The sequence below is a fragment of the Haematobia irritans genome, chromosome 1 (assembly GCF_050003625.1).
Source record: "Haematobia irritans isolate KBUSLIRL chromosome 1, ASM5000362v1, whole genome shotgun sequence".
NCBI classification, from domain to species: Eukaryota; Metazoa; Arthropoda; class Insecta; order Diptera; family Muscidae; genus Haematobia; species Haematobia irritans.
This window is the reverse complement of record NC_134397.1, coordinates 275,070,862-275,095,776: the sequence shown is the minus strand read 5'-3', so window position 1 is coordinate 275,095,776 and position 24,915 is coordinate 275,070,862. Positions and strand designations below refer to the sequence as shown.

General features: G+C 33.2%; 1 protein-coding gene and 1 long non-coding RNA gene across 2 annotated transcripts; one reads left to right on the top strand and one right to left on the bottom strand.

Moving 5' to 3' along the window:
- Positions 1 to 2,925: 2,925 nt before the first annotated feature.
- Positions 2,926 to 19,516, bottom strand: glec (gliolectin). Its single transcript, XM_075294985.1, has 2 exons — positions 18,400 to 19,516; positions 2,926 to 4,662 (listed from the first exon to the last, which is right to left on the bottom strand). Exons 1-2 carry the CDS (start codon positions 19,019 to 19,021, stop codon positions 4,154 to 4,156), a joined length of 1,131 nt encoding a protein of 376 aa, XP_075151100.1. The 5' UTR covers positions 19,022 to 19,516; the 3' UTR covers positions 2,926 to 4,153.
- Positions 19,517 to 21,176: 1,660 nt separating this feature from the next.
- LOC142219786 (uncharacterized) lies at positions 21,177 to 21,935 on the top strand. The gene is made up of 2 exons (XR_012717769.1): positions 21,177 to 21,575; positions 21,651 to 21,935. It is a non-coding gene; the product is annotated as an uncharacterized LOC142219786 (long non-coding RNA).
- The last annotated feature ends 2,980 nt before the right edge of the window (positions 21,936 to 24,915 follow it).

The window sequence follows — 24,915 nt, the reverse complement described above, 5'->3', positions numbered from 1 at the left end:
AACAAAACTGATTTTCTAAAGCAGAGCATTTTTCTTTATTTTGCCACCAAAAAAGTAGAGAAAACTTGGATCATCTCTAATGAATTTGACATGGGCTTGTCATAGGACGGAAGTACTTCGTTTTTGGATCATTTGCATTGCTTTAGAAGTTGAAGTTCATTTTAATGAAGAAATTTAAACAAATGAAATTTTTCGCCAATTTCACTTTTTTTAATTACATTTTTACCATTCGGATAACTTCAAATTGATTTTATAATGGATAATTGTCCGCCGCTGAAAAGATAAATTTATATCTGCTTAGCCGTCAAGCCGCCGCCGCCGACAAAAATGGGTCGGCTTCATTCTCTGCACCTTAGTACACTCAGTCACAAACGCCATTAATCACGAAGCGTCGAAACGTCAATTCAAATGTTGCTGATATGATCGTAAATTGACACCAAGGCATAAAATTATAACTACTTCTCGAGATGTTCTTTATTAGTATGAATGAAAAATAAACAAGGTTCAAATCTCACCAGCAGCAAATTATTTTGAAATTTTTAATTTTATTTTCCGATTAAAAGAGATGTTTAAGGAACAAATCCCATTATTTTTTGATGGGTTATTCATTACAATATGTCAAAAGTTTATTGGGAGTTTTTGTGTGGAGGTTTAATTTAGATTGGGGATTTTTGGGGACGAAAGTGTCGCAATTTGGGGACAAGAACCAGAAAAATACTGGCAACACTGCCTAATAGTGAGATTGAGAGTGAGAGAGAAGTTCAACAATGTGGTATCACAATGGACTGAATAGTCTAAGTGAGTCTAACCTAACCTAATAGTGAGATTGCATTGTATTTGGTTGGAAAACCACCACCAGCATTTAAGAGTGATGGGATCTTTAGTTTCCGTGGACGTAACAACATCGAAAAGTGAAGTGCACATTTAATCGAAATCCACTCCGCAGTGGTGGAAAACTTGGTTGTAAACTGATGTTAACCAGAAAATGGATGCAATACCAATATAAAAATGAGATTGGTGAGCTCACAGATGCACAAAACAAAAGGTTAGACTGCAAAAGGAGTTGCTACGCTTGCATGAAAGTGCCAGCTACTAAATTTGGTTTTCACCGATAAGAAGTTATTCCTAATCAAACAGTTTGTGAAGAAAACAAATGATTGGGTTCAGTTACCAAAGAAGTCAGCTCAAAATTTACACCTTCGATTGGTGGTGTATCCAGATATATTCACAACAATAACATATCATTTAATTTCCAATAAATCCAAATGTTGCTAATATTTTCTTCATGACTGTACTTTGTCCATAGTAAAAGTATTTCCTACACTAGTTTGCTTATTTATGCCAGTACAATTCAACTTAAGTTCAATTTACAAAATAGACCTACTAATAGATGATGATTACGAGCTTTACAGCTTTGCTACTAATCATAAATCAGACAATCAGAATTACAGACAAACGGACAGACAGACAGACATCATCAATGATGGTCATCATGGGAAACACATTTCTCACTTGAATATGATTTCCGATTACTTCGACATGGGCACATACCTGACAATGAATACCTTAAATTTAGTTTAACCATAGAATTCGAGTGGTGGTGGAGTCATTTCAAGCGAAAAGAGGCCCCGTATAGTCGTTGAACTGTGAAAATGAACGTTTTATGGGTGTAAAACAATTAGAGGGGGGAAATTGCATTACACAAATAGGAACGTTGAATTTCAGCCACATACTTGACCATTTGCTTCCAAGCTTACATGAAGACAAGTGTAACAGAGTTAATGTGTTCCCATATGGGGATATGGAAACTGTGGTAGGTCTATCAATGATTTTTTTTTTTTTTTGAATTTTCTAACACTTTTAAATTTTAAACATTATAATGACGGCCTCGTTCAAGTCGACCCACCCTAATGTATGTCTAGAATATAGATAATTGTGCAATGCAAGTTGGAAAATGCGTTGACATGTGAGCTATTCACAAACGAAATAGATGAAGAATGTGGGCTGTGCCTTAGATTTGTCTGCCACCTCTGCATTGGAGGTGTGCACGGGACACGAAATTGTCGTGACTCATGAAAATGTTCCTGACTCACGCGTGAGTCACGCTGATGGTAACGGCGTGAGTGCGCGTGAGCGTGATTAACAAACCAAAGGGTCGTGCGTGAGCGTGAGTCACGAAAATAATATCTTCGTGAATGTGCGTGAGTAACCAATTACGCTCACGAAAATAATCCCGCTCACATAAAACGCTCAACAGTTAAATTAATTTAAAATTTTATTGACACCTAAGAAGAATTTAATAACGCTCATGTGTTCATGAGATAAACTAATCATAAAATTATTCGTGAGTCATGACATTTTCCATGAGTCACGGTATTTTTCTGGAGTCACGAAATTTTCATGCATGAGTACAAATTTTCTTTTCGTGAGTGTGCGTTAGCGTGAGACTTATGAAACAATATAGTGTGTGAGTAAGATATTTCCATCGTGAGTATGCGTGAGTAAAATATTACTCACGTGCACACCTCTATTCTTCATATAATCGATGACTTGCGAAGATCGCATCTAAAATTTATTTGTGACCTCGAAAATGACAGACCCAAAATCTTACGAATGAAAACAGATGCAAATTTCTATTTGTTTACTAAGAATTGTATAGTTTTGGATTTTTTTATTCAATAGAGTACGTAGTCACGTAGTCCACGGCGCTTACGACTTGCATCGAAATCGATTTTGATAGGCGATTTGCCAGATTCTTCGGATTCTGTGCCGAGCCTATTTCTTTCACTCGCTCTCTTCTCTCTCTCTCTTTCTTAATAAATGAACATAGAACTGTCTCTGAAAATGATGAACTTACCGTTATTATAACGACCCAATTTTAATTATTCCGTCGCAATTAAGCAGAAAAAGAAACACACCAAATGGTTAATTTTTTAAATAGATTTTTATTTTTGTTTTAAAAAATATTTTTTTGTAATTTTCCGATTTTCTTTTTATGCAATAATTTAAATAAAAAACACATTTTTGTTGAGTTTTCACAGTATTTTCTAAAATATTTAAATAATAATTTTCAAGCATAAATTTGTAATTTCTTTCAAAAATAAAATACAAAACAAAAAAAAAAATATTATATTACAATTATTTGTAGATACTTGTTTTTTGGGGAGGTTGGGTTCCTGGGAGGGGAATTTTGGTAAGAATAAATATACACAGTTTTCGTTTTTTCTCGATTAAAAGCAAATTAAAAATAGTTAAAAAAATTAAACAAAATCATCAATACAAAGTAAAAAAAATTGGTCAAGATGCTAAAATAAGGAAAATAAATCTACATTAGAGAGGAAGTTTAGAAGGGGACATAGGCTTTAAATATTCTATATTTTACAAATTTCAGGAGACATCTTGGGGATATGGTCATCATAGTACAGATATTTTAACTTCATTTTGTTAGAAATAGAATACAATAGATTTTTAAAGAGAAAAATCGAAAGGTGATTCTATTAAATTTACATTAGAGTTAGTTGAAAGTTTTTGTGTTGTTTGTTCTTGGTTTAAAAAACAATTCTTTTTAACATAACTTCGAATTCTGTTGGTATTTTGTTGTTGATATATGTAAAAGAAATCAGTTGTTAGCATTATGTGTAAATTTCTTTATATTATATATATGCGAATTATATATATAGTATATAATAATTAAAAATATATTTTGTTTGTTTTTAATTTTCATATAAATGAGATCATTTGAAAGTCATATTCAAATGTGAAAATTTGAAATTTTTTCAATTATGTTTGTTTCCGTTTTTCTTCTTTTCATTTTAAAAATAAACTAATGATAATTATAAAACAAAAAAATTGTTTATATCTCTTTTTGTAAAAAAAATTAGAGTGTACATGTCTGTGTGTGTGTTTGGTTCAATTGTATAGGAAGGTGTAAAGGGATATGGGCAATGAGTAAGAGCCCATAGCCCCCCTTATACCCCGCTTAGGGAATTTGCTAACTCAAGAAGTCCAGACCTCTTTGTTGAACACTTCCATTTTTGGCCAAACATGCAAGTTCTTGTTCATTTGTTCCTGTTGATGACTTTATTGTGACAACACTCTGGAGGAGATTTTCTGGAGTTTATTTTTATCTTAAAACAAAACTTGCAGATGGTGTTTACGCAAGTTGATGAGACATAGAGGAGGTCGTCGTCGTCGCATTTTGCGTAGTTAGCACAACATTTATGGACAACGTTGTGGTAATATTGCTTCTCGGTGTCTGACTGGTACACTCGGCGGAGATGGTGATGGCTGATGATGAAGGCTTGGTGTTGATATTGGAATCATTATAATGTGCCTGCTTTTGTTCTATGGTGGATGCATTCTCATCTGAGTTGCTGTCATCTGTGTTTGGTGGTGTTGTTGTTGTTGTCACCTCATTGGCATCCCTTTTCTGGTAACCAACTATGGCCTGCTTGGCTTGTGGCAGCTTTAATACTTGCACGTTTCTATGAGTATCTTCTAATGGGGATTTGTGGAGACGTAGAGTCTCAGCGTTGGCAATTACTGCTGGAGACGATACATTGGCGACAGCTAAGGGAGCCGATGTTGTTGTTGTAGTTGAGGCTGATAACTGTGAAGATGACGAAGCTGAGTGAATTTTGTTTTTGCGCAAATTGAAACTTTCTAAAAATAAAAGAAAACAAAGAAACGAAAATAAGTAAAATGTACATTTTCCAATTTTATATTTTTGCTTCAAGTAGACAACAAGTGCACGATGGGGCAATACTAAAGTTAATAAAAGTACACTGAAAAAAATGAGTAAACAAACATCAGTCGAGTTGATTAGAGGTTATTTATTATCTCACCAGAGACTTTTATATTTAGAGACTTTTAATATTAATTAAATTTAACCAGCTTTTCTAATAAATTATAAACAAGTAACAGTAAAGTAAAAACAGCATCACATAGATTGCTTATTATTTTAATTTACTTTCGATTCAAAAAATCAGCAAAATCTAAATGATTTGTATGATTTTTATTTTTACTGTTAAAAAAAAACTTTGTGTATATCATTTCTTTTTTTGTTTACTATGTTTTTTTTTATTGTGTATAGAAACACGAACCTATAAACAGCCCCTGTATAGTGAATAGCCCAACTAGAGAAGAGATAAGCACAGAATACTCGTCATTCTTTACCCCCTCCCCGCTAACACACCTATCGGAGTGGAATATTGGTGGCAATATAAATGTTATTTCGTTTCGAATACAAAAATAGCGCTGGCAGTGAAATCACAAACGTTCAGCCCCCATAAATCGAATTGCAGCAGAAGGCAGAATTGCAGAAAAAGCAAATAAAAGTTCATAGAAAACAAGGCGAGGGTCAATGAAATGCATCGGGCCCGTATCTATATTAACCTTGAAAATCATCGACAATAATTATGGAATTTTTTCCGTTTTCGTCACCCACATTCCCCCTCGGCCGACGCACTAACCATCAGCAAATAAATCCTGAAGCAAATGACATTAATGTTGTTTTTTGCTTAAAGTGTTTTTATTTGAAAACTGCGTATGGGGTAGAATGTATACTAGTATGGACTATTATCTCCTCCCTTGTTTGGAAGTAGAGATAAATATTTTATTTTTGTTTTGTAAACTAAAAGGAGATAAACAAAATATGGAAAAAAATATCTATTGGAACTTAAGTACCTAGTGGTGGAATAAATTGCATTGAATATCACCCTATTGCAATCTAATCAATAGTGTCATCGTTCAGAAGTTCCATATGATAGCATTAAGTTGAAAGGAATGATAATTACAGTGAGAGCGGGAGTACACAATGATTTACACCAACAAATTATATGTAATACAGCGTGGTATAGGTCTCACTTCTCTCTTAGTGATGAGTGGTAATTCTATTACAGTGAGTACCCAATAATTTTACAACAGTTGTGTGCAACTCTTAAGTAATGTTAACATAGAACAATAAAGTTACATCGTCCCAAGTGAATTGACAGTACTGTTACCTGTCTGTCCTCAATTCTTCTGTGAAATGTTATTATTTATGTTTACTTTCCAATAGAAAGAAACATTCTGCTCAGCCAGTCGTTGTGACATGCAAGTTGATTGATTTGTAAAGCAATTCTCTCTCTCCAAAGAGAAATCTAGAGAATCCTATGCATAATTTAGTACAATGTATGGATACTGTAGAAAACACCAGGAGTCCTATATGGTACAAATGTCGACTTCAGAGAAGGTGAAATGAAAATTACATTTCTATGACAAAACTGACTATGATGTGTTGTTGTAACACGCACAGCTAAAAAGCTTTTTCCAAATCCTCAGTGCAATAACTGATTCATTTCTAATAGTTTCTTTTAAATTTTTGCTCACTCATGCGAATATATTGACATCGAAAATCGTCATCTGGAATACCGATCTTCCTCGATAACAAACGATAGCAGAATATATCGACAAACAAAATAGCAATTAGTGACGGCAGACGAAAAGCTACAGAAAGCGACGGCAACTTCAGTAATATGGGTGAATATTTCCAAAAGTGAAGAAAACTTTCATTCGAATAGTGTTGTATACATAGTAGTACTATTAATGAGGAATTCAAGCAATCTAATAACAACTTTTCAACATCTGGCATTAATTTACAACATAAATATTTGTTGTATTTGTCCTCCTCATATGCATAATACTGATGATATGGGATTTCTTTGGTTTCGTTTCTTAATAGGTAGTGTGTTTTTTTCCTGTTGTTGTTGTTTTTGTTAATCATGTTTTCTCTTGCCTCAATTCGAGACTTGGAGCTACATGGCTGGTTCGCTTGGGCTATATGCATAATTGCTTTGTTTTGGTTTTCTTTTTCATAATAATGGTGTTTGGGGGTTTTCGAATAAAAAAATGGGAATGAATACTCGTCGTCATTTGCCAAAACTAACTGTAAACTTAAGCAGTACGTGGTAAGCATATAGCTTTTAGTTCCAACACATCAGCTCCTACACTCGAGTGTGAAAGAAACGCCAAAACAAAAACAGAAGAAAAAGTTGAAAAACACTTCTTTGCGCTGTTGACTGTTTGCCTAGCTGGCTTTAGGAACGGGTTTCCTAAAGTTTCTTATTTCTTTGGTGGGTTTTTATCGTCCACAGCGTACTTTGTTATCTTCTTAATATCCACTGCCGCTGTTGTTTACTTTTCGTAAGACATCACAAAATTTTGCTTTGTTGTTATGCGTATTTGCAAGACATAATTTATTGCTGTATGGTAGAGTTATGGACTCTTCCTCCCCCACTGTTTAGCAGAGAGAGAGAGAGGGAGAATTGACTGGGGGTCGGGCGCAGAATAACTGACTATAGTGTTAGTGTAACCTAAATATTTGTTTGTGGCCATGATGATTTGCGATTTCTATTCACAAATTGGTTATTGTTTTCCAACCGTCTCTTTTTTGTATTTTCTTTACCACAATATTTGTTTTGATTAAATCCAATGATTTTTTTTTTTGTCCAGCTATATTTGAATCAGTGAGTACTGATATTTCATTCCATTATGAGTGCCAATATAAATCTCGATCGCAGCTACTGGTATTGAGCTTTACATTTATATCACTATTAGCAAAAATTTTACTATAAAGTGAATTTTAATACATGAAAATGTGGCAATTTGCAGAGTATTTTGAAAAAATTTAATACCCTATTCCTGTATAAAACAAAAACTATAAAGTGGTTGAAATAGTATAACTTAAATTTGTCATTGTCAAAAACACATTTCAGATCGAAAATTAAATTACGCGTCGCCATTTCGATGAAGGGTGACTGTCTAAGGGTCTTTTACTATTACGAAGTCCGGCAAGAACAGGTCCTTACTTACAATATGTATCGTATTAAGAAATTATAAAATGAAAAGCTTTAATCCTTTTCTATATCGGTTATACGTAGCGTGAATTGGTTAATTTGTATTTTGATTATTTTACCAATGGCCGTTTAACCCAATTTTGTTCCAAATAAAAGCCTAACCTTAGTACCACAATTGTTATCTTACCTGTTCACAAACAAAAGTTTGTTGTTTGTGTAACAAGTGCGATGTGCTGCAAAATCTCTAGAACAACAATAAACACGCAAAACGTATGAGCAAAACAAACAAACGTGGAAAAAACACTCTCGCTACTTCCAAGCGAAACGAATTGAATCGAAACGTAGCAAAACAAATACCCCCAAAGTGAGTGATAAGAACGAAATGAAAAGTGAGCAAATTACTCGATGATCTCGAAAAAAAAATACACACACAAATGCACAAACCAAAATACCCATATTAAGAAGTTAAGAATTCCAAAAACATTTAAGATATAAAGCCTACCAATGCCTCTCCATCTACGATTATGGCGAAAATATGGAAAGAATGAGAATAAAAAGTCATAAAGATAACACGACCTTCAGACCCACGTGCTTGTTATGTTTACGAAACTCGATTAGTAAGGTGTGGTTGGGGAAAGAGATGTGCAGGGAGTGTGTGTATAGCAAGGGTAGTACAGTTTATACATAAGTTTGTTTTTTTTTTCTTATTTTAATTTGTTTTCTATTTCGTCCCATTCAACTAAGTGTATTATCAAAATCTTAGAAAAAGGCGGCAAAAATTTCTTCGTATTGCGTCTTTGACATCGCAACATCGTCGTAGACGTTTAGCAAAACAAAAAAGAACATTGTTTTTAACAAAATAAAAATACGGCAAATCAAGCGCGCCAATTTTCACAGTTTTTTTTTAGAATAGAATAGATCAAATGGAACAGGAAAGAATTATTGAATTAGAAGACTTCGAACTGTATACTTATATATTAATATATTCATTAAATTATTTGTTGTTTGATGATTTTAATGATGAAGTTAAGCTCATGTAACAAACAAATAAAATGTAAAATAATAACACGAAAATGTCCTAATAACAAAAAGAAAGGACTTCATTGTGACTTAAACGTTTCCTTTGCTCAAAACTAAGCCTTTTCATAACCAAGATTATCATAAATGTACAAAAGTCCCATAAGAGAAATGAAAAAAGAAAGAAGACAACAAAACTATAGTTGATTTATTCGAGAAACGTATTTATAAACCTCAACCTATGGGGCCAACCACTATGTATGCATACACAGTGATGGGGAAGTAGAGGATAAGAGAACTTAAAACAACATCAGCAATGATGAGGTAAACTTTTATTGAAAAATTATAAAATACAGCAACAAAAACATCTATTGATAAATTCAATAATACTAACAACACCGATGTGTTAAGATACACCCATACAAAAATTATAAAAATAGCAATGAGAGAGAGTGAGAGAGAATTTAATACAGAACATATCAGAGAGTGCAAAATATAGATTCTATAATCATCGGTGGGGAGTTGTGTAAAGTTGTTGGAGAAATTTATATATGTAGTAGCAATAACAACAAAACCAATACAACATAAACATCAGAAATTGATCTCGCGAATATCAGCTAGAAGCACACGCGACTGACTCGCCTAATTCGGTCGACGTCGATACAAGCAACCAACATTCATTGCTCAAGCTCATGGCTCGTTATTGCTGTTGTTGTTCGGTGTAAAGAGTTCGTATGACTTTTTTTACTTCTACATGTACACATTGTACGGGGTTACAGTGGGCGACAAATGTATATTGTGGATAAAAAGAAAAATGCTCCAAGTAGACAGGCTAGATCGAAATATAATGGAATAAAACATTTTTCAATTTACATAGTTGACTAAAATAATGGAACTAATTTAGGCTATTGTTTTTATAATGAATTTTTTATTTATTTTACAAAAAAATATGTAAATATTTATTTGTTTCAAAGAAATTTTAATTAAAGTTTTTATTTTCATTTTAGTTTTTATTGAAATAATTAATGGTATTCAAGTGAAATTATACTGGCACTGACAGTGGATAAAAAAACTGCAATTCTACATGAAATGCAAGGTCTTTCCAACCACTGTAGGCATATAGGAAATACAATAATATTTTACAATGTTTGGGCTAAGTGAAATTTTTGCATTTATAAAAGTAGTCTTTTATAAGCTTTTGCAAGTATTTTTACTTGCTGGGAAATTTAAACGTGACGGGAGATAAATCTCAAACCATATAAAAACAAATTAAAATTATAAAACAAACTTAAAATAAAGCCCAATGTTATGGTGTTTGCTGGAAGGGGGTTTTACTCTCATTCATTGGCTCTCTTTTTCTATACACAATGCCCCACTGAGCATAAATGCGGGAGAACGCTATTATGTATACACGATCCAACTTTTTTTTTAACATAAACGCAAAAAGCGAAGAAAGACCAACAACAGCCAAGTCACAACCCACAGTGTGGGTGCGGCTGAACTAATATTATATAGGGTGTTATATGCCATTGTCCAGAAAATATGTACAGTTGTTTTTTTGACAAAAACAAAATAAAAACGATCAAACCTGTACAATATAACTATGAAGAGTGCATATTTCAATTCAAAAAGAGCACTTTATTTCGAAAGAGATGAATATGCATGACAACAATAACAAAAAAAAACGCAATGACGTCAGCTAGTTGTTTTCTGATCTTTGGTATTCTATGCCCACGGCGATAACTTTGGTATGGGCACTTCTCACAAAAAGATTTTCGTTTTCTCTGCGCCCAAATTATTGCGCAATCATTTCAGAATGCATTATAGCAACAGCACGAACCAAACCAACAAAAAATGACACAAACACACAGTGTTGCCAATTTGGTGCTTTTAGCACCAAATTTAGTGCTTTTTGATTTCTAAAAAGCACCAAATTGCCTTTTTGGTGCCTTTTCAAAAAAAGCACCAACTTGGTGCTTTCTGGCATTTTCATTTAGTGCTTTTGGTGCTTTTTTATTTTGAACAGTATTAAGTTTAATTGATACAAAAATTTTGATTAGACTTTCAAGAGCCGAAGAAACTCAAATTTATTGCCAAATATAGAATTTGATTGTTATGAAGTTGGTATTGATTATTTTTTAATTAATATTGTTATTTAGGGTATTCTGTAGGAAAGTCGAGCGATGAGTGTCGAATTTTCGAATTTGGTAAAGATGTCATTAAAAACGTTTGTATTAAATTCACAAAAGCACGTACAACTGAAATAAGACTCCGTCCATATATTAATATAGACTCCTTCCATATATTAATATTTTGAAAGTTGAAAAACATCACTGATCAAAATGAATTGGACGAAAGCATTAAAACTGATCAAAGTGTATACTTGAATAGCGGTTCATAATGGTGAGTACTAAGTTCGAGTTTTGCCGCTAAAGTGAAAACTATATCAGTAAAAAAGGCATAAAATTATGCATATTTGCTGCAAATTTTATTATAACTTGATGGGGAATAGCCAAAAGCAAATTTTCACAAAGTTTGTATTCCTTAAAATGAATTGTTAAAGAAATTGTAATGGTCAAAAAATGACTATTTTAGCAGCTAAACTCGATCTTAATACCCACCTTAACGTCTTAAAATTCAATTCACAAAAGTTCTATAATAGGCACATCTTCGGAAGTTTTTTTTTTTTTTTTTTTTTTTTTTTTTTTTTTTTTTAGTAGTGCATTTAATTTTCGATTTTGTGGTGCAATGGTGGTATGTGGTGTGGTGGTATGTTAGAATTTATAATATATTTTTGGTGCTTTTTGGCCTTGGGGAGTTGGCAACACTGCAAACACATGTTGTGTGTGAGTACAGCACAAAGAGTCATCGACGATTTAATTTGTAGTTGTAATTGGCGTACGACAATCACAAGAAGATATACACATACGATATATGTATGAATGTATAATTGAAATCAAACATCTATTCAAATATATCAAGCGAAACATTTGGTAAATGCAAACAAACATTTGACCTCAAAACATTTTGTAATTAATAGTGACATACAAAGGAATCGACGATTGGATTGAGTCGAGGTGTGTTGCATATGTAGTAAATGTGTGTGCAATTCGTAATACATTTTGATTAAAACTAAATGCTATTGAGTGGAGGATTACATGTTTCGAAATTATGGTTTCGCAGGCTTTGAAAAAGCCATTTTTTATTTTGAAAATTTGTACAAATATATCGATTCAGCCAAAATATGCGCGAATGTTTCAAAAGGGAGAAAACTATATTGATGTGACCACACAATTTTAGGTCATTCCCTTGAACCTTTGGTGTAAACTTTTTTTAGGAATTCAAAAAACTTGACTCTTGTCAATATAAAATCATTATATTATGTAAGCAATTGTAAAAAATGGTGTAAAATTGATTACCACCTATTCGAATATGCAAACAATTCTAGATAAGTCCAAAATATTTATCACATTTCCCGCGCTTTTTACAGATTTGTTTCGTTTATATTACTTAACAAATTTCTTTGAATCATTTTTAGTCCTAAAAATTTCCCGCCTTTTGTACAATGTCGCCAGTTTGTCTTTTGTTTTGGCACAGTTTCAAAAAACTTTTTTTGTTGAACTTTTTATATTTTTTAGAATCCCAGCAAGGAATGCATTTGTGTATTTATTTATTTGCTTGTTTGTCTCTCTCGATCTCGAGCATTTGAAATAAAGAGCCGCCTGGGCATGACAGTTTTTCACAAACATTTTTTTGTAAAAATTTCTGTTTATTGTGCTTGTATTCTTTTGTTATTGCGCCAAAATAATGCTGCTTTCCAACGGTATTGAAATGAAAATTAATAAACAAATCATTTTCAACTAAATTCATATATATGCTTGCATAATATTTCAAAAATCATACTCTTTTATCTATTCTATGTTAACTGGTAAATTATTTTTCATTTTTTTTCGTTTTTTCGTTTTTTTTTTTTTTTTTTTGTACCATCTAGAAATTGCAGTATATTTAATTTTTTGGCAAATATGAAATGCATAACTTTTATTTTTAATTTGAGGTCATACAAAAGTCATAAATGAAAAATATGAACATCTCATTTTACGCATACAAAGAATGTGCAATTTTTCCTTATAAAATTTTGTATCATCAAATTCGCACAAAAAACTTTTGTTTTCGTTCCCAGCCAGGCTTGCCTAAAAAACTCTCTTGATTCGAAATTGTATGTAGATCTTCTGATTAAGCAAATATTTGTCATAGTTTGAAAACTAAAAGTAATTTTCTATGTGCTTTTACTTTCATATCACATTGAACAAAGTATCAAAACAAAACCAAATAATCCATGGCGTTCTATATTCATCGCCGAGATAGTGAATGTATTCTTTGTAAACATAAAATACTTCTATTAAAAACAAAAAACAATAATAGATCATTAAAAATATTTCGATCAAAACAAAATATAATAATGCCAAAAACTATGTGTGTCACCATAATTAAGAGTCCCACAAGCACTCACCTCTCCCTCTTTTCAACACCTGCTAAATACGTAATACATACCCCCACGCAATATTCACCACTCCCTCCCTCCAGTAAAACACTTTGAGTAAATTAATGTGTATTACCCCATCTAGTGTTGGTGCTCTATACAGTCCCCATACTAGACTAACATTAACAATAACGACCAATGCCAAAACAATCAATGTTAGTCGACATCGAAGTTGTCGAAGGGCTGCGACATCGTACATTAAATCAAAGCAACAAAAATCATCGTTGTTAATCGTTAACATACAACAACAGGAGCAAAGCTCTATTCTCCGAGTTTCGTGAAGACATCCAAATAAATTCGAATGAGTTTAGTTTTGACGATTTAGGCGCGAAATTAAATGTTTTGGTTTCTTCCTTGCGTCTTATTTTCGTCACAAACCCCCGAAAATAAAAAATGCCCCAAAAATGAAATGTACCAAAAAATTGTGTGTTATAGGAAAGAACGAGAATACCAACAAATGCAAGTGGACTTGTGTTATTCTTCGAGTTTGTTTTGCTTGGGAGAAGGTAGAAGTGGTTCGATTGGTGTTTTTGTTTGATTTCAGGTTTTGGCGCGTGTTCCTTCTTCATCTAAAGAGCTGCAAATGTGACAAACATACCCACACACACACACATACAACTTATCGCCATCCTCATCTCGTAAAAGGTGGAGGTACGCATTTGTGCGTATATAAATATCTTACCAAATTTTGGCGCCTTTTTTCTTCCTGTCAGCAGAGAGAAGAACAATGGAAAAAAAACTGACAGAAAATAAACAAAACATCGAGTTGAGTTAACCCATCTTCTAATCACTTTCAAAAGTCCCAATTTTAAGAATCGGCTTTATCGCTTTGAGTGTTTATTTCATAGCTTGATCAATCAAAGGATCTATTAAACAAATTAACTAAACAAGAAAAAGGCGCGAATTTTTGTATTATAATGTTTTGAGTATTCTAATTTTATCTGTAATTGATTACGCAAACAAACAAACTATCGTCAGTTAGAGATATAGGTGAGTGAAGTTTGCCAAAAACTTCTTGTATTAAATTTAAAATATCAATCTTTCAAATGTATGGATATTTTAAATTTTCTTAGCATTAAGAAATTCACTTTTTGAATTAACCAAAACAATCTTTGAATTACCTGATATTTTGAATTTGTTATAAAAGACAATAAGCTTTAATTTTCATAAATGTAAGGTTAGGTTGTTTTCTCAAAATATCCTTGTTCAGGCTTAGACTTCATGCGTCACATGAGTCACCATGGTGCCCGTCTTACATACAAAGGGCCTTGAGTTCATTCCCCGTTACGACTGAACACCTCAAAGTTTTTCAGCGGTTAATTATCCCCTCTCAGTAATGCTGGTGACATTTCTGAGTATTTCAAAGCTTCGCTTTTCGGACTTTTCGGCTTTAAAATGGAGACCCCTTATCATTGAGCACAATACAGAATCGGGCAGCACTCATTGACGAGAGAGAATTTCACGACATTGGACTGAATAGTCTAAGAGGGCCTAAACTAAAGTGGCTGCCTCTATATTTAACCAAACTTCGACTAAGTTTTGTCGCAGATTAATCCCAAAAGGCCGGTATTAGCATAATCGCGCTAAATCTACCACTTTTTACGGTTAATTTTTTTTTTTGTTTTTTAATGTTTTAAAGAAAATTTAGTGTTTCCAATTGTTTTGCATTCCCTATTATAATAAAATTTGCCGAAAATTTTACCGCCATTTTGGAAAATTTTGGATCGAAGAATATTTTTAATAAGAAAGGAATCAGACCTTACATGCGATATATTATGGAAGACACCTAAAACTCGCCCCTGGACTAGGTTAGATTAAAATGGCAGGCCGGATAAGTTTCAGGCTCACTTAGACTATTCAGCCATTGTTACCGAATTTCACACATATTTTTTCGATTAACAATAACATTAGTTTCATATTAAAATTTTTGGAAGCTTTTATACCGTGGCAATAGAACGTAATAATACCGACAAAAATTCAAATTACTTGCGAGACTTAAAACACAAAATTGTATTCACCCTTTCAATCTTCCAATATTGTAATAATTTTCCTTACTGTAATCCTAAGGTTATATACTTTTAAATATTGAGGGTGTAGTCACTGTATGTAAATGAATGTATAATTTCATTAGGATCGTAGAATTTATTAGATACCTTGATTACTAACATAGCAAACTATAACGAATCTCAAATCATATGTTAACTGTGTACCTTTACACCCTTTTTAGATATCCAAATATGCTTAGCATATAAAGGGTGATTCTTTTGAGGTTAGGATTTTCATGCATTAGTATTTGACAGATCACGTGGGATTTCAGACATGGTGTCAAAGAGAAAGATGCTCAGTATGCTTTGACATTTCATCATGAATAGCCGAACGATCTGCCACAACGTCGAATTTTCAGTGAATGGGCCCTAGAAAAGTTGGCAGAAAATCCGCTTTTTTATCGACAAATTTTGTTCAGCGATGAGGCTCATTTCTGGTTGAATGGCTACGTAAATAAGCAAAATTGCCGCATTTGGAGTGAAGAGCAACCAGAAGCCGTTCAAGAACTGCCCATGCATCCCGAAAAATGCACTGTTTGGTGTGGTTTGTACGCTGGTGGAATCATTGGACCGTATTTTTTCAAAGATGCTGTTGGACGCAACGTTACGGTGAATGGCGATCGCTATCGTTCGATGCTAACAAACTTTTTGTTGCCAAAAATGGAAGAACTGAACTTGGTTGACATGTGGTTTCAACAAGATGGCGCTACATGCCACACAGCTCGCGATTCTATGGCCATTTTGAGGGAAAACTTCGGAGAACAATTCATCTCAAGAAATGGACCGGTAAGTTGGCCACCAATATCATGCGATTTGACGCCTTTAGACTATTTTTTGTGGGGCTACGTCAAGTCTAAAGTCTACAGAAATAAGCCAGCAACTATTCCAGCTTTGGAAGACAACATTTCCGAAGAAATTCGGGCTATTCCGGCCGAAATGCTCGAAAAAGTTGCCCAAAATTGGACTTTCCGAATGGACCACCTAAGACGCAGCCGCGGTCAACATTTAAATGAAATTATCTTCAAAAAGTAAATGTCATGGACCAATCTAACGTATCAAATAAAGAACCGATGAGATTTTGCAAATTTTATGCTTTTTTTTTTTAAAAAAGTTATCAAGCTCTTAACAAATCACCCTTTACTTAAAAATTTCCAAAAAAAAATCAGATCATCAATTTCCCACAGATTATAAATACAAAATTGCCAGATGCTGTCATGTGAACCAAACCAAATGCCAACATTAATAGTTTATAAACATTATTTTCATAGAGGAAAACAGCGATATTGAAATAAAACAGATGTAATTTCTAACATATTCCATGGAATAGTTTGGGGGTCTATGTAGATAGCTCCGTCATCAATGAAGTAAGCATGAAAACCGCACCCCTCTAACAGATGATGATGGGCAAATTAATGTGAAAGCAATATACTATGTACAGAAAAGATCCATTAAATCGATGGGAAAAATAAACATTACAAGGAAACAAGTTGAAATAGATTTAAACAAAAATTAATAACACCCACCACCCTGAGAGGGAAAATGAGGAATGTACTAAATAGGATGTGGTGGTGTTAACCTAGACAAGCAAACGTATGACATCATAAACGGATATGAATCCATAATACCGTTTCGGTCACGAAGAGAAAAAAAAACAACCCTTGTGTATATTGCAAGGGATGATGACAAACAAGGACAAAAACGAAAACACTATATAAATGGAATGTAATCAACTTTCCTGCCAGCTGATGTCTGATTAGAACTGAAATCCGAGATTTTAGTCCTCTTTATGGAACATATGGGCAAGGCAGCAAAATTTACCAGAGGGTTGTTTCGCTGCAATCGTTTAAGGGTGACAAACACATGTGTTAAATATTGAGTTAAGGCTGACAATAGAGTAAAAAAAAATATGAAAATATAAAACCACCCTTGTTCTACAAGGCGCGAAAGATACGAAATTATTGTTCCAAGTTGATATTCTTAAAGGATATTTCAAAGAAATCAGGTGTAAATCAGGAAACCATTCGGAAGAAATATTCTTATAGGATTTTACCGAGTTCATACAACTGAACAAGTGTTTCCACACCTGGTAGATAGGATAGGATATATGCAGCCATATTTTTCTTTTTAAGCCTAGTACTAAGATCACGTTTTCGCACGAAAAACTGTTATACTCCATATAAAAACGTCAGCGCGGAATAAATGGGAAATCTTTGTTTTGAGCATTTCCTAACACATATTTATGCAACCCAGGATTTTTCGCACGAAAAAATTGGCAGGTATATTATTTCGCATAAATGAGTTAACATCCCTGGGTTTGAGACCCTATTTACGGAGATAGATGAATATATCCGTTTTTTCGCAGAAATTAACTTAGTACTAAGCATTAGAGGGAAAAATTACATTCATGGATTGTCTGTATTGTGGAATTCCTTAATTACATTTTATACTTTGGACATTTTTTTTATTTTTTCTTTAAGTTGAACTAAAGCCGAACTTATTACACGTAATGCAGCAAAATATGATGTAAAAGAAAACTCTTCTTTCAATGTAGGGTCTGTGTTTTGATTATGATAACTATGACTAGAAGAATAATCCAAATCGTACCGCCCGCCCTTATAGAGAGGTCGAATTATTCTTGTCATATCACTATCAATTTCATCACATTCCCTAATGATTCAGATTTGATTTAAGAGAGAGTTTAAACTATTAAGAATGTAATTGCTACATATCTTTTCTGTAAGTAGGTAAAATCGAATACTACTATAGCCATGTATGCCGTAATCATATTAAAAAAAAACTTGGACTAGCCTAACGTTTGGAATGTAATCCTTGTTGACGAACATGACCAATCAAGAATTTTGCCTCCATATGCAAGATGTTTTCTGGGTGTGCCTAATTCAGGCGATTCCTACGTTTTTCATTTTATGTGACAAAATAAGTAAATATCTTTGGGTTGCCTTACCTGTTAGTAAAGTTTGTCTGGCATAGGGTTTCTGACGCTCAGCCGATGAATTCGATGTAGTTGGTGTCAGTCCATCATCTCCATTACAGCATCTACGCATTTTGCCAATATTACCCAATGATGAGGGATTATGTATTTTTGCATTGGGCGGTGTAATCAAACTGGAGGAGGACAAAGAAGTAGCAGCAGATGTAGAATTGCACTTTTCCTGTTGCAAGCGTTGCTCATGTTTTTTAATTTCGTGGGCAATCAATGTGGGCAATTGCGTTGGTTGTTCCACACCATCATTGCGGGCACCACTGTTGGTCGATTGTGATGGGGAATCGCTTCTCAAGTCATTGATATCAATGTTGTATCGTTGGAAGACATATGATTGTTGGCGTAATGTCTCCTGTTGGAAGATATTGTTTATTTCACCCGGCTCTGGGGACCCGAACAAATTGCGACTCACTCCATGGAGTTTTGCCATGGGCGGACGTCTCGCTGGTGTTTGCAAATTTGCTGCTGGGGCACTTCCATTATTTTGCGCTGAAGGTAATGACGACGAGGTCGTTGCGGAACGGGGGAATCCCATAAGGGGTACACGAATAGGTAAAAATTCAACACTACTGGCCGTCATCATGGATTGATTTTTGAATCTATGTCACAAACTTGTGTTTCTTTCCCTTTTGTTCTAGGTTTTATTTTGGTTCTTGTTTTTTCTTTCTTTCTGATCAAAATTGATTTTTAGTTTTTGCTCATCCAAAGGAAATTTTTTCTTTTCTAATCTCCACTATTCATTAGATATTTATAGGATGGAGCTCAATTGCATCATCGTTAATTAATTTAACACAATACAAAGTATAACTTTTTTTATAATTATTTATTATTTTTTGTTTAATGATTTCCACTTTTTCTTTTGTCACTTTTTTATTCTTTCAACTTTTCTTAGCATATGTATTTGTTTTCATCAATTCTTTTTAAATGGAGTCACACTCTCATTATTAATTCATTTAAATGAAAAATATTTTTGATTTTATATTAATGAAAAATCCGCAAGTTATGTTTTTATTTTCTTTTTCTCCGCTCGCTTCTCAAACTCTACCGACACGTTCCGTGGCTGACATACGAATGGATTGCAAACGACATAACAAAAGTATTTCAGAGATTTTCAACTCTTATTGCTACTAACAGAGCTCTGTTAAATAACGAGAGAGTCATATGTGTATGTATTCCTTGTATGATACATTGTTGGAGAAAACAAGACAGCAATCCGAATATCTTCCGAATGACTACGAAAATACTGTACACCAAAAATATACGAATTGTGCGAATGGTAAGACAACAGATATATGCTATATTTGTCTCACTCTTCTCTCTTTTCTGTTTTATTACAATTTCGTGAAAATATTGGCCTTGCCATATTGCTAACTCAAGGGTAACGTATAGATAACGTATCAACGGGGTTTAAGCGTAACGTAAAACCCAGAAATAGGAGAATTAAAAACAAATTATATATAAGTTACGGCTTTTAGTGAACTTAAAAAAATCTCAAACAAAATTATTATTTCTGTAAATGCAAAAATTAAAAATTAACAACTTAGTGTGTAGTTATAACCATACCAAATAAAGCTAAATTAAAAATTAACAACTTAGTGTGTAATTATAACCATACCAAATAAAGCTAGACGAAGGATTTTTATTTTATGTGGTTTTCAGCCAAGATACACTTTCTAAAAATTTAATGCCAGCACGATTATCACAGGATAGCCATTTGTAGACTTACATTGTATTTCGAAAAAACATTTCCATCGAAATATGTGCCACCAAAAAGATATGCAATCTCAAGATCAATTTTACTCAATTAATCTATCGCCGTCTTACTACCTCTATCACCGTTAGATAATGAATCCTCCAAGTCAATTGTATGATTGTAAGTAAAATAAAATATATTTTTTTTCAGAAAATACAACAATTATACATTTTTCTGATGTAATGTGGTGGCTACATTTGATAAGAGTTAAGTCATCATATTCGGCAGAGGCTTCGATTGGCAAAAATGTTCGGTTACGGCTAAAATCAAGTTGCTATAACGATTTTGCAAAATCCTCGCCAAGAAATTATGAACGAAATTTATTGTAAGGTTGGTTGTATAACCATTCAATTTGGTTTTACAATAAATAACTTCAATTTGATTTTACAAAGCATAATTGTCCGTCGAATAGACAAATTTATATCGTCGTAAAGCCACTGCCGCCGACAAGAACGAGGAAGCTTCATTCCCTGGTCAACGTACTAAATTATTGAATGCAATTCCTTTTTCCAATAAATATGTATCCATTTCCGACCAATTTTCGGAATAATTCTTCATACTGTGGAAAGGTTCTTTGAATATGCACACATGAACACATATGAAAGGAAGAATTAAAAAAACACAAACGGAATTAAAAAACACACAAACACATAATCTCACAAGAATGTTAATTTTCATCCACCTTTGGCCTCTGTTAACAATTTAACATTTGTTTACTAATTTTTTGGTTTGTTTTGATCGCCGTATTTTGCTTGCCGCTCGCCAATATAATAATTATCATTATTTGGTTACCTCTGCAGAACGCGTGACTTTATTTTTTCATTGTTGTTTTTGTCTCGTGAATGCAGTTCTCTCGCACAAACAAAAGGTGAAGTTCTCTCTCGTATATTGTTGTTGCTTTTATACTAAAAAAAGGGGAATATGTGGTTGTTTTTGCTCTGCTGAAGCGCAGCCGGCTAGGGCAGAGGCTGAGATAAGCAAAACAAAAAAACACAACAATACGAAATGTTTGAAAAAATATATGCATACATTTTTTTTAAATCGTGTGCCTTCACTTCGTTGTTTGTCGATATTGCATCGGGGAATGCGACGTCCCTTTAAAACAATAGAGCAAAATTTAAATTTCTCCGGTTTACTTGATAGTCCGATTTCTTTTAAAGAATTCAAATATTTTCGAATTTGTTCCTGCAACGGAAGGCGCAGCGAAGCGGGCCGGGGATAAGACAAATTAAAATTAAACTGCGTTAAACTGCGTCGTCAAAAATGAATGAGAGGCATGGCGATTATTTCTCCAAGAGTGACTTCGTCCTCGAATGTAAAAACAAAGTCAAAACTAGCTTTTGAGAAGAAAAATACAATGCACTCTTCCTTATAGTATGAACTGGTAACAAAAAAATCTATCAAAAGATCTAACTTTTAACTCCACAGTCTAGTGCAATTGTGTTATTATTTTGTATAGATTATAGAAGTCCGAAAAAAGTGGTCTCACGTGTGAGCCTGAACAACTAACTTTCTGTGTGGAGTGTTGAAAGTGTATAGTGTGGTGTACTATGCGGTGTGACCCAGAGCATGCATGAATAATACGTATTTTTGAATTTTAAAGACTATATAAAGTATTTTTTTCTTAATTATGCACTTATCTTATAATCGAATAAAAATTAATTTAATGTACACATATATGTATTTCCCATATACAACTTCACACAAATAAATAAAATAAACGAAATAAAAATATTAGACAAAATTTGTGAAAAAAAAATTCTTTATTCTATTCTTGTCGAAGGTATTTTTTCTGATTGCAGAGTAGGGAAACCTTACATTGAGTTATTTTTTTTTCTAAATTTGATTACTCGCAAAATCAGCTAATATTCATATTTCAATGCACCAATAAACATTACCATTTTCTATTGTGGTTCTCGGTGGCACAAGGAGATGCGTTTGTGTGGTGCCGACTCGAATACAATTGAACAAATATAATATATTTAGCACCTATAGTAAAAACAGCAACCAACAACAAAAGCTAACAAGACAATATTGAGTAATCTGTAAGAATTGGAATCTTATTGGAAGTTGATATTGTCGATATTGGATACGGAATGTAACGGTCATATTTGTCGTTGTAGATATTGTGGAAATTTCTTGTTTTCAGGGTTTTTTCTTGCTCTTTATTTCCTGATTATTTTATAAATAAAAACTTAAATTTAGAGTTTGAATCAAAATAAACAAAAATTCTAAATCTATATGCCAACATTTGCTCTATAGGTCACGATGATCCCAACATTCATACTTCGTTTATACCTGCTAAAGCTGCGAGATTTAGAATAAAACACTGCGCAATAAAAGGTTGTAATTCAACATCAGTAAATGAAAAATTGTTTTGTTTTCCTTCGGACAGAAAAAAAATGAAATATGGCGGAATGCATGCTGCATTAAAGATGTGATACGAGAAATAAAATTAATTTTTATATGTGCGAAACATTTTCACTCGGACATGATTACAGCATCTCGATTAAGTCGAGATGCCTTCCCAATTTATGATTTAGGATTAGAACGCGAACATAGCATTGATGAAGATATTGCAGAAAACGATATTGCAAAACAAAACGCATTGGATGTACGACCCGGTACTTCACAAGAGTACAGAGGAACATTGAAGGAGCAATATCTCCTTGAAAGATATATGGGAAAAATGCAAAATCGGAATGCAAGAAAAAGAAGCTGCAAAGAGAAAAGAACAAGAAACACAAAAATTCATCCAATGCTTATCGAAGGAAGTCCAGCGATTGGAAAAAGACAAAATTGTTTTGAAAAAAGAACTTGAAGGATACTTTGAACAAAACGTGGATACATCATCAGCTACTGAAGGCGCACGCCTATTCTCCAATTTAATTTGCTCAAGTTCTCGAAAAAAATATACTGATGAAGAAAAGCAATTTATTCTCAATATGCATTTCAAGTGTCCAAAGGCTATAGACTATTTCAAATTTGAAGAAGATTTTCCATTGCCAGCTAAGAGCACAATCCTCTCGTGGATTCCCTTTCAAAAACTTAAAACCTGGAATTAACTCAAACGTTGTCACAACATTGGCCAAATTAGTATCACAAATGAGCGAGAGGGATAGATTCGCAATGATACTTTTAGACGAAATGAGTATACGCACTGAATTAAGCTATAATATTGAAAATGACTGCTACGATGGACTGGAAGATGACGGACGCGGAAACAGAAATAAAAATTTTGCAAAAAAAAGTTCTTGTTTTCATGGTTAAAGGGGCCTTTTTTATTATACAAACAAAGGATATTGTGGCAATGACTTTGTCGAAATTTTTAAAGAGAATATAAATGTTCTGGAAGAACAGTGTGATATTAAAATAATTTGTGCCATTGGGGATCAAGCCTCTGTGAATACCAAGATGTTTAATTCTTTAAAAAACACTGATAGCCAACATTACTTCGTTTCAAATGGAAGGTGCATATATACCTTGCATGATTTCCCACACATGTTTAAAGGTATACGAAATTCACTTATTAAAAATGATATAAAGTCATGTTATGGAGTAGCATCTTGGAAGGTTACACTGAAAAAAAGCATACTCGGTTCCAAAGATTTTGTCTTTACTTTAAAAAATTTGGTATTGATTCGGAGCCAAAGAAGCGGAGAATACAAGTAAGGATACTTTTAAGACACAATTCTCTTTTAAATTTAGGTTTTGTGTACTTGCTTCTAGAAACCAAATTTTAATTTTTCGCTTTCTCAGCTTTTTTTCTTCATATGCTATCAAAGTCCTTTAAAAACGAGTTAACGGCAACTTTATTTTCAAAATTAGGACTCGACTTCCGGAAGAAATTATGCTATGTTTGAAGTAAAAAACTTCTTTAAAATAAAGTTTTGAAAAACATGTCCTATATTTGAACGATTTTTTGCTTTGTAGTCAAGATGCAAAAAGACAACAAATTTAAAGACAATTTCATTAAATTTGAAGAATTTTTCTGAATTATTAAAGTCAAGTTGACCTTAGCCTATAAATTTTTTCTTTCATGTTAAGACACCCATTTTTAAGTCAAATCACTTAATTATAAGGACAATACGACTTCATTGAAAAGTTTATCGACTTTTGGACAAGGAAAATAACTTTATTTTAGAGAAATGCGTCTTCTATGCTAAGCAAAATTTGTATTCGTATTTTAAAGACATGAAATCTTTGACCTCACGACAATATTTTTTTCAGTGTATAGAAGCGTTTTATGAACAGGACATACAATCAAATTCAGCAAGATTGGCACCGAAATTGACAAAAAGTCATATAAACCCAAATACTTTTCAAAAAATGAACGTTCGAATGTGCTCCCAAGTGATGAGCAGAACAACAAGTGCAGGAATACTAACAATGTATAAATCGCGTACCTTTTCGGATTTGGAGGATATTGAAAACAAAGCTGTGCCAACAGCGAGATTTTTACAAGAAATAAATGATGGCTTTGATTTATTAAACGGACGCTCATTTGGAAACAAAAATCCAAACAAAAAACCAATTACAAGAACGAATGAAATTAAAAATAAATTGAATAAGTTTAAAGATTTTTTAAATACATTGTCCGGAACAGGCTATAGTCAAAGCGTGAAAAATTTAATAAATACTTTGGAAGGACTATTGGACATGACCGAATATATATTCAGCACAATGCCACATATTGAGTTTATCTGCCAAGGAAGATATAACCA

Bases quoted from the DNA above. Each gene is read 5' to 3' on its own strand.
- glec (XM_075294985.1), bottom strand. From the start codon at position 19,021: ATGATGACGGCCAGTAGTGTTGAATTTTTACCTATTCGTGTACCCCTT. The intron at 4,663-18,399 runs GTAAGGCAACCC...TTTTATTTTTAG, and splicing joins CAGACAAACTTTACTAACAG to AAAGTTTCAATTTGCGCAAA.